This window comes from Teleopsis dalmanni, chromosome X (assembly GCF_002237135.1).
Source record: "Teleopsis dalmanni isolate 2A chromosome X, ASM223713v2, whole genome shotgun sequence".
Classification (NCBI taxonomy): Eukaryota; Metazoa; Arthropoda; class Insecta; order Diptera; family Diopsidae; genus Teleopsis; species Teleopsis dalmanni.
In genome coordinates, this window is record NC_051848.1 from 76,538,932 (window position 1) to 76,549,423 (window position 10,492).

Genomic DNA, 10,492 nt, shown 5'->3' on the forward strand with positions numbered 1-10,492 from the left:
ACCCAAACTTACGCCGAAGGAATGATCAGCTATTTGTTTATCATTCATTCGACGTGGAGTTGCGTATTCACCACCGTGTGCTGAGACCCAAAGATCAGCAGAAGTATTGGTAGGCCTCGCTCCTTTCCAATGAGGAAGTTACGTCCAAAACACATAAGTTCATTTGGAATCGGTGAAAATTCATTCGAGTTTCCAATGAGGAATTTATCGACGCATTATCTTGATACATGTGTTTGTAGAACACCGTGGTGTTAAACCTTCAAGATAGGTAATCACGTAAAAATTCAGGCGTTGTTCATTAGAACTAAATAATCCAATTTACATATGTATTTACATTCTACGTACTATTAATTAAATAAGAAAATAAAAACATAAATAATTATATAGTGAAAGATCAAATTTTAACTTTAAAAGTGTAATTGACAATTGCTTCAGATTCTTTTCGCTTATCTCTTCAATTGGTTTTTCCGAACTTAATAAACTATCAAAAACCTTTTTTTTGGACATCATTGGGCTTGTTTATTTGTTATAAGTTGTTCCTCGCCGACGCTATCACCCTCTTCGCTTTCATTATTATTAACCACAAGCAGTTTTGAATGCAAAATCTGCTGACACTATTCCACACTTTATAAGCAATTTACATTGCCGTAAATAGCGTACATTTGAACTCTTTTCCATCAATGCTATTAGCCAGATTAATAACTATTTCCTTGCGGTGAAATAATTTATTTATAACAACCTGATCAAGGGGCTGGAGCTTGAAAGTGGTGTTTACTGACAAAAAATTTATTTTTACGTGGCTGAGATTAGGGGACCCATTATAGGCTGTCCATAAACAATTGTCCATAAACAACAGTATCTTTCGATTTTTAGTTTTCATGCTATCATTCAGCATCTGGAGCCATTCGGTAAATAGATCCACGCCTTCTTATTGTGTCGGTAAAGCATTGGAAAGCTGAGAATGTTCTTGAAACACCTTGAATATGCAGACAGGTTTTTTGTTCTGCATTACGAATTATAAGAGATTTAATGTTCATTAAATTTCAAATAAAATACGAATTAAGGAATTAAGGAGGAGATCAAAATGTATGGAAATTTTACAAATAAACAAGGTTTTTTCAATCGACCAATAATTTGTTACGAATTATTGAGGTTTTCGATTAATCGCGGTACGAATTACTGCAATTCGACTATATGTTCTTTTGAAATTTATTATGTAAAATAATAAAATTCTATTGCAATCCATAAATTATACGGTTGAGTACACTTATTCGAAGTCAGCAATTCTTAATTCAATAAATTGTTTTTTTTATCAAGTGTTTTTATAATAAATGCGCGCTTCAATACTCGTAGCAACTAAAAGAGATATGATTACTTATTAAAAGTTCGAAACGAATAGAAACACCTCTTCTAGTTATTGTAATTACCGTTATTTTGTATATTATACAGACCTGCTAGATTTGTTTCTGTTGAGAAGGACCAGCAATAATTTGTGAATTGTAAAGACAAGTGGCTTCGGAATTAGAGCCGGCCATTCTTGAAATTAGATGTTGTCAGCAACTTTCGGGGTTTTGTCCTCGTTTTCTGTAATTTATACTAGTTTTTTGACATTAGATTCTTAATGCTATCTACAAAGTAAAAAAAATCTATTCCAAGTAAAATAAATAACATTTTGAATTTTATTATATGACAATTACAACATTGAAGACAAAAGTGTAAGTTAATATATAGATATATTTATACGTACATAACTAAATATTTACCTATTTAATAATTGATCTTTTGTAGAATAAACTCTGAAATTATTAATTTTATTCTCTGTTGTGTTTACATACAATATATGTATATTACGTATACATATATGTTTATAAGTATGAGTATAATAAATTGTCTTCTTATTCCTTAAATCTTATTAGTTAATATATTAATTTGCTTATAACTTATATTAAAACTATAATAATTTGGAATGTATGTTAAACTTAAATAAAATAAAATAAATAATTAACGTTATACATGATTAATAATCTAAGCCAAAATTTAAATAGTTCTGTAAGGATTTTAAATTTTCTTGAGCAAATTAATGCGTATTTATATATTATATATTATATCTAATTATATAATTGATATGGTATTCTTCTTCACTTCATGAGCAAAAAAGTTTTCGAATAACCTTTTAATATAAGGTTCGTAGTAGTCACAATGTTAATATATTAGTCTCATTTAACTATAATTTTTATTTCTTTAAAATAATTTAATTTTTTTTTTGAATCTGCCGAAAAAAGAAACAAGAAACTTTTTTCTTTTAATAAAGTAAATAAACAGTTAAAACTAACTATTATAAAAAGTTTACTTCACAAAAAAGATTCTAATTGCATTGATTAATTGATCTAAGGCTCATTCCAGTATATTTGGTAAGTGATATGAAAATGGTTTCATTTGGAGTTTTAGAATAACCGTATATTCAGTCCCGGTATTGCTGTAAATAATTTTCTTAGATTTCCACTTCTGGCGAAAACGAGCGTCAGAAATAGATTTCTTCTTCTTCAGGTTTTAGTTTAGTATTACTGCGTGATATGCTTGGGTTAGCATTTTTAGCCCCCATTGTTGATAGTATCGATGTTGTGGGAGTGGCTGTTTGTAGACTTTTAGATGATGTAGGAGTGCTATAATGCCTCTGGTTAAAAGTCAACTTTGACAAAGAATCGGTGTGCGAAACTCCAGATGAAGGTGGAGACGCTGCTGGAGCTGGTGTAGTACTTGTTTGATGTTGAATAATAGCTGGTGAACTACCTGTTCGCGAATGCTGTGGAACCATTTGAGTTGTCTGTAAATTCATGCGTTTATCAGCCAATTTTAATGGAAACATTTGAGTAACACCAATTGGATTAGTAATCTGATGTTGCGCAGCAGTTGTGCTGTTAGTTGTAAAACTGTTTGATTTATCAATTTTGTTGGAATTAGAACTGGTTGCATTTGCTGTTGCGGAAGTAGCATTTGAAAGCGATGACAGTTTCATTGGAATTTTTTGTTTAACGCTTGTTTGATTTATTTTAGGTGCGTTTGTTGCGCTTAAAAGATTTACTGGGGGAGTCTTCGAAATAGTTGATGCAGTGCGCCACTTGTCTTTACGTCTGTCTACTGTACTTGTGGTTAAAGGTGTGCTACTTGCGTTTAAAGCGTCAGCTATTTGTGTGTGTCCTTCGTAATAGTCGTAAGTATCCTCATTGACACCAATGCCACCGCCAATATTTACTGCAGACAACGCTGGACTAGTAATCATGAGAGGAGTATTTGGTGAAAGCAATAAACCTTGATTGGAGAGTACTTCCATTTTGCGATAGAGTTGTTCTCTCTGTTGCTTAATATCTTCCTGTTCAGTTTTAATTTGTTCTTGCAATTTGGTTTGCTGCGCGCGTTTTTCATCTAATTCAATTTCTTGTTGCTCTTTTTGTCGCAACCACGCAGTCTTTTCCTCTTGCAATTTATCCTGCAAATTGCGTAATTCTTCTAACTGATCATTGTGGGTATAGGCTGTGCGGGAGCTTTCTCTGTACAAAGCCAACTGCTGCTGCAAGCTGTGTATTGTGGTCATCTGTTGTGATAATATACAAAGTAATGTGTTCAGGTGATGTGTTATTTGCAATGCAGCACAGTTGTGATCTTTGAGTGTAAGTTCATCATTAAGCATTTGCTCTGTTATGTCATTACTCGTTTGTAATATTGAGGATGCATTAATAGTGTTGATTGTATTACTACCACTTGATACTACAGTACTGTTCGTAGTTTTGAGTTCTCGTTTTTCTTCTAATTCCTGTAGTCGCGGTGTCATCACTTGCATTGTTGCAAGTTTTGCCACATCACGACAAGGAAATATATTCTTTGCTCGTTTTTCATCAAAACCAGCAAAAGTTTCAGCGCGCTTCGGTAACGTAGGTGAATAGAAATATTCACTTTGCTTCTCACCTACGGAACTGATAGAACGTGAAACAGACAGGCCTGTAGCTGCGGTATAAACAGTCGACGCTAATTGACTTATATCTTGCACATTACTTAGAATACGCTTCCATAGCTCCGTTGTATCACAGTCAACCCCAATTAAATTTTTGTAAGTACCAAACGCCGCTAAGAAATTAGCTGCACTTACTACACTATTGCTGTTATGGCTACCAGTGTTTTGAGATTCTTCGAATTTTTTCTGTTCTTTTATCAAGTTTAATTGTAAAATAATTTTTTCTTCTAGCAGAAGAGCCAACTCAATATCTTTTTGGCGCATTTTTTCAATTAGCTCACGTTTATTGACACCTATACGCAATTTTTCTTCAGCAGTGAGATCTTCAGCTTCGATAACATCGGATGATGGGCATTCAATAACTGCCTGCCGAATAGATTGTATCCAAACATTTTTATCCTTTGGTTTTTGCACTTTTAATTCATACATTTCTGGAAAAGATGGATTCGATGAAATAATATAAATGCCTGGTGACTCTGTTCCAGCCTTTTCTCGAATTAGTAACTTCTGTAAGGGTACTACACCTGCTTTATGTTCTGGAGTAAAAAATGTATATTTATTATGTGATGACTCAAAAAGGAAGCACAAACAATCTGTTAGCACAACTACTAATACCATTTGCATTTTTGAGCGACCTTGCATAAGAGTTGCCTGACCTTCGAATTTAAGTCGCCGGCGTGATTCAACGCCTATATCAGTTTTACGGAATGGTTTATTTTTATATATGGAAAATGACTTGGGATCTACCCGATTAAAAATTTCTATTTGCCGCTCTCTTAATTCTTTTTCAGCTACACAAGCATCTACATCGACCAATAGCGACTTCACAAGGTTTAATGCATGCTGTAGCTTATCACATTCTAGTTTGTCCTCTCGTGCACTCTTAAGCAAAGGCTCAATTAGCAACGGATATTTTGTAAGGCGCTGCGTTACAAATAAAATACATTCTGGTATACCCTTTTTCTTAAGTAAAGGATTTGTTAAGCAATGCTTGTACCATTCAGCAAATGTTTGATCACGGTTTGTAATACACGTTTTAAATTGTTCAAGTGCAGTACGATGATTTGCACAAAATTCACCATAAGCTAATCGTAAATGGTGCGCCTTTTCCTGTGAAAAAAAATCAAGTAGTACGTCAGCAATGCTGTTTACTATATATTGCTCGCGTTGTTTTTGTCTTAATTTACATAAAAATGTTATATGTAATTCAGTTAACTCAGCCAAACGTGGAAACATTTTGTTAATATTAAGCGCTGGAAAATGGCGCTCTAAGCTTTCCACAAAAACTTTTTGCATGACCAATAATGTTTGACAGTGATGCTTTTCGGTCATAATAAATTCATAAATATGCTCTTGACGTTTTATTTGTTTTTCTTTAAGAGACTTAAGTACTTCTTTGGGTACACTAGGTGACCACGAATCGTGCTCTTCGAGTGCAATACCAAGCATGGGATCAGCACCCAAATCTTGCACTTCAATTTGTGGATCATTCAAAAACTCTGAACGTATAAGTGGTGCATCATCATTAAAATTACCGCTGTGATCCGCACCATCATAATAATCTTGTCCAACATCATTTTTATCTCCCGCACCGCTAATACTTCTTTTATTACTAGAGCTGAAGGACATTTTCTGAATGCCAGTTTTTTTATTCTTACATTCTAACTGATGTTCCTTAATATTGACGAGTAAAATATTTGCCCCGCAAGTATCACACACTATTTGACCTAATGCTTTCATTTTAGTTTTATCCTTCTTTTTACGAAAGAAAAGTGAGCCACGTTTACGTCTTTTCTCTACATTGTCATAAACTTCAATTTTGGCGTGTGCTCGTAATAAATTTTGATTTTCATCTTCGCTATCCGTCAAATGGCGAGCGATCGATTTAGGCTCATCTTTGGGTACTATCGACGAAGTTGATATACTTTTTTGCAATGGAATGCGACTAATAATTTCAGTTGCTAAATTACGTTTTGCAGCAATGCGTTCAAAGTCTCGTGCTAGTTCAGCTTCATTTAGAGAATGTGTTGAAATACCTATAAGAATATTTAATAAATATTAATAAAGTTTAATAAATAAATGAAACGTTGTGTGAATATACATTCTAGTATGAAAAAAGGCTTAATTAGATATATATATGAAACTAAAATTAATGTAATTAATTAATGTAACAATATTGAATTCAATATTGAAAGTCTTTATTCTACACACATTGGTGATTTTACAAATGATACTGTTAATTAGTACAATGAATTTAATTATAGTGCAAAATGACTATTTTAAAATTTTGTTTGGCAGTAAACATTAGTCACACGACGAAATAAATAGAAGCATTTATCAGTGCACCTTAAAGGTAACTAAATTTCTTTCAAAGGAACAAAAATAAAGATTACTAACGATAACGAAACAATATCGCAATAACTTTATCTTAAACAAACACTACCATACAATTTAACAATTATTATAAAATATTTCTGTAAGAAGATAAGAATAGCTAAAAAGTAATTAAAGATTTGCTATATCTTCTATTATATGGAAGAAGGTTCATACAATCTCATTATATTGCAAATAATTATTCGGAAAACCTAAATGGAATTGCAATAATTTCAAAATTCATTATTATATTTATTGTCATCAAAATCAAAATAATATTCGTTTTAGATTTATATTAAGACTTAGAAAAATATTATTTGTATTTGTTAGTACCGCATCTATTAAGCGTATGGAATATACATAGTCTAGATATTATTGCTTAAAAATTTTCAACCAACTTTCCATCGTGTACTATGTACTTATATCATTATATTATTTTTTTTTTAACCAAATTGGATTAGAAATTTAATTTCAAGAACGATATCCATTCGTCGAAGACCACCAAGCACTGTTCAACATCCCCCAAATGTGTCACACAAGCAGATCCCTGCGGGCTAGAACAACAACAACAGAAATTTAATTCAAAGAATCATCGCATTTTCTTTCCATATATTCGTCAAAATTTCATTTAAAGAACTATGCGATTTCTTCATTTATTTTGGTCATCTTATCCTAAACGCAATCATTTATTTTGCCTGTGAGAACCACACTTACATTTTACTTTTACATTAGTTTTTGTATTTATAACAATATATATTTCAATATTTATAAAAGAACAGAAAAGAAATTGTTAATAAGTTCCAAGTTACGCAAACAAATTTTTTTAAAAATAAAGTATAAATATACATTGCGAGCTAAAAACAATTTTTTGACTCTGAAAGACGTATTTTCGGCGTAGCACAACATTTAAATATATACTCTTACCTCCTGTACTATTTCGAGTCGATCTTCTACGTTGTTCGGCAACACGCATTGTTTCCTGTTCTTCGCTGTCAAGACTTGATAAACTAACACTTTTGTTTGTGCAGTCACCCGCAGTTAAATCATCCACAGCTGTCCATGACTTACGACGATCAGTGTTAAGCAAATATTGTTGTTGCGTTGACCACACAGCAAAATTTGGGCCATTGACACTTACATTTCCACTACTCAAATCTGGTAGGGATGTGCTTAAAACAGCTCCATTCATTAATCCATAATTAGAAGCAACGTCATGCATATGTACACTGGAATTTTTCATTTGCACAACACTTTCACGTATATTTTGCAACTGATTAAGAGTATCCTCGAATATGTTATTGTATTTAGTAGCCGATGCTGGACTATGTGGTGTTACGTTTATTATAGGTATCATGTTATTGTTAATTACACTTTTATTATAAGAAATAAGAGGCGCCTGTATTATAGGCATACAATAATTTTTGCTCTCAATGCAGAAATTATTTGAATTTGTTGAATTTTTATTTGTGTTTGAAATTTGGGCAACTGTGGGATTTGTGATTTCGGTAGAAGTTCTGTTCAAACAATTGGAATTAATAAAATCAGTGACTATATCATTGTCGCTATCGTCATCCTCTGTAGCTTGTAATCTGTTGTCCATGTTAATGTGAAAAGGTTATAAAATTAAAAGTTTTGTGAGCTATATAGCATTCACCTGTAATTATTTAACCAAAACCAATTTTAGTAAATTTAATTTTTAACTGATGGAATTCATATATTACCCAATTTGTCCTCAATTGTTGTGCAGCAAATTTTTTTTCATATACTAAACAACGTATATTTTTTCTGCTTGGCATATGTAATTACAGTATACAAAACAAAACTTAACTTTATATATGTTATTTTACACTAAAATACACCAATTTTATTAATTCAACTAAATTATAGGCATTTTTTATAGCTGCTCTAGAATTTAATTTCTTTTTATAATTCAGGTTTCCTTATCTAATATTTACATTAAATCAAGACATAAAAAAAGATACTTTAACTTTCGTTAGTTTTATTGCTAATAATAATTTTAAAGTTAACGCAATTGAGTTATACTTGATCAGAATAATACAATTATTTCTCTACTTAACACACAAACAAACATATTTTACATGTATTTTATAATGATAAACGCTTCCCAAATTTTATATGCAGACAACCCTGTTTGCGTTACATCGACGTTTCTAACAGGTGGCAATATAAATTGCATGTATATCAAATAACATTATTTAGAGATATTCTGTTCTTAACCTGCCACACCAAAAATTCGGCAAAGATATGCATTTTTATATATTATTTTAAGTTAGGCTGTGTACGAGTTCGAGTAAATTGATGGTAAATTGAAGAAAATAATAATTTATATCGATATGGCAGCGAAATTGATATTTACCAGAATTTCGAGTAGGGTAAATTAGGTATTACCATTATGAAAACTTTTTAAGATGTTTAATAAATAAATTTGAAAACTTTTTTACATATATTAGTATTATATATATTATATTATATTATATAATTTATATTATATTATATATTATATATTATATTATATATTATTATATATTATATATTTTATATTATATATTATATATATTATATATTATATTATATATTATTATATATTATATATTTTATATTATATATTATTATATTTATATTTATATTATATATTACATATATATTATTATATTATATTATATTTATTATATATTATTATTATATTTTATTTTATAATATTATATATTATATTTTATATTATTATATTTTTATATATTATATTATATATTATTATATATTATATACATATTATATTTATTTAATTTATATATTATATTATATTTATTTAATATTATATTTTATATTATATTATAATTATATTTTATTTTCATTTATTATTGTATTTTATTATATTTTAATATTTTTTTTTATTATATTATATTATTTATTATATTATATTATGTCATAGTACTATAGTGTTTATTATATTATATTACTATACATGTTATCATATTATATCACTAGATTTTTATTATATTATACTATATTTTTTATTATATTATATTTCTATATTTCTTATTATTTTATATTTCTTTATTTTTTATTTTATTATATTTTAATATTTTTTTTTATTATATTATATTATTTATTATATTATATTATGTCATAGTACTATAGTGTTTATTATATTATATTACTATACATGTTATCATATTATATCACTAGATTTTTATTATATTATACTATATTTTTTATTATATTATATTTCTATATTTCTTATTATTTTATATTTCTATATTTTTTATTTTATTATATTTCAATATTTTTTATTATATTATATTGCTATATATTTTATTATAATTTATTGTTATATTTAATTTCAATTTGTTATGATATTTTATTTTAATTTATTATTATATTATGTTTTATTTAAATTTATTATTATATTTTTTTTAATTTATTATTATTATATTATATTATATTATAATTATATTATATTATATTATATTATATTATATTATATTATATTATATTATATTATATTATATTATATTATGTTATATTATTTTTATATAATTATATTATTTATTATGTTATATTATTTTATATTATATTATATTTTTTTGTGAATGTATTATGCACCGTTAAACCAACCTCACAGACTAAAATATCGTAAAAATGTATGGTAAAATTTACGATACATCCTCCCAGTATCGTAAAATATGCTTATAATCAACTTCACCTATTTTATTCTATTTTCGAAAATATGCATAACCCGATAGATACTGTGCGATAGTAGTCAGTTGTACGGATTTCCTTTCTGTTCAGCTTTGTGTTCTATCATTCTTGCCGAATCTGGAAGGTTTGATAGTGAATCTGATACTAACAATCTGATAGTTTATGTGTTTTCGTGAACACCCCTAATATAGTTAAGGTAAATGATGTTGAAAAATCATGTATAAATTTAGGATGGACAGACGGATATGATTTGAACTTCTTAGTCTTAATGAATATGAAATGAGCTGATACTGAGTGCCATACATTATAAATGCCTCCTTCATCCTTATATGAAACTATTAAATAAAAGAAATCTGAAATAGTATGATTTATAAATCGTAGTATGCAAAT

At 28.7% G+C, this 10,492-nt stretch overlaps 1 protein-coding gene across 1 annotated transcript; it reads right to left on the reverse strand.

Annotated features, from left to right (window-relative positions):
- Positions 1-2,275: 2,275 nt before the first annotated feature.
- Positions 2,276-8,288, reverse strand: LOC119687363 (rho guanine nucleotide exchange factor 18-like). The gene is made up of 3 exons (XM_038101654.1): positions 8,104-8,288; positions 7,307-8,036; positions 2,276-6,045 (listed from the first exon to the last, which is right to left on the reverse strand). Exons 2-3 carry the CDS (start codon positions 7,980-7,982, stop codon positions 2,522-2,524), a joined length of 4,200 nt encoding a protein of 1,399 aa, XP_037957582.1. The 5' UTR covers positions 7,983-8,036; positions 8,104-8,288; the 3' UTR covers positions 2,276-2,521.
- Positions 8,289-10,492: the final 2,204 nt, after the last annotated feature.

Coding starts and splice junctions, on each gene's coding strand:
- LOC119687363 (XM_038101654.1), bottom strand. CDS start 7,982: ATGGACAACAGATTACAAGCTACAGAGGATGACGATAGCGACAATGAT. Junction 6,046..7,306: donor GACTCGAAATAGTACAGGAG/GTAAGAGTATAT, acceptor ATATTCTTATAG/GTATTTCAACACATTCTCTA.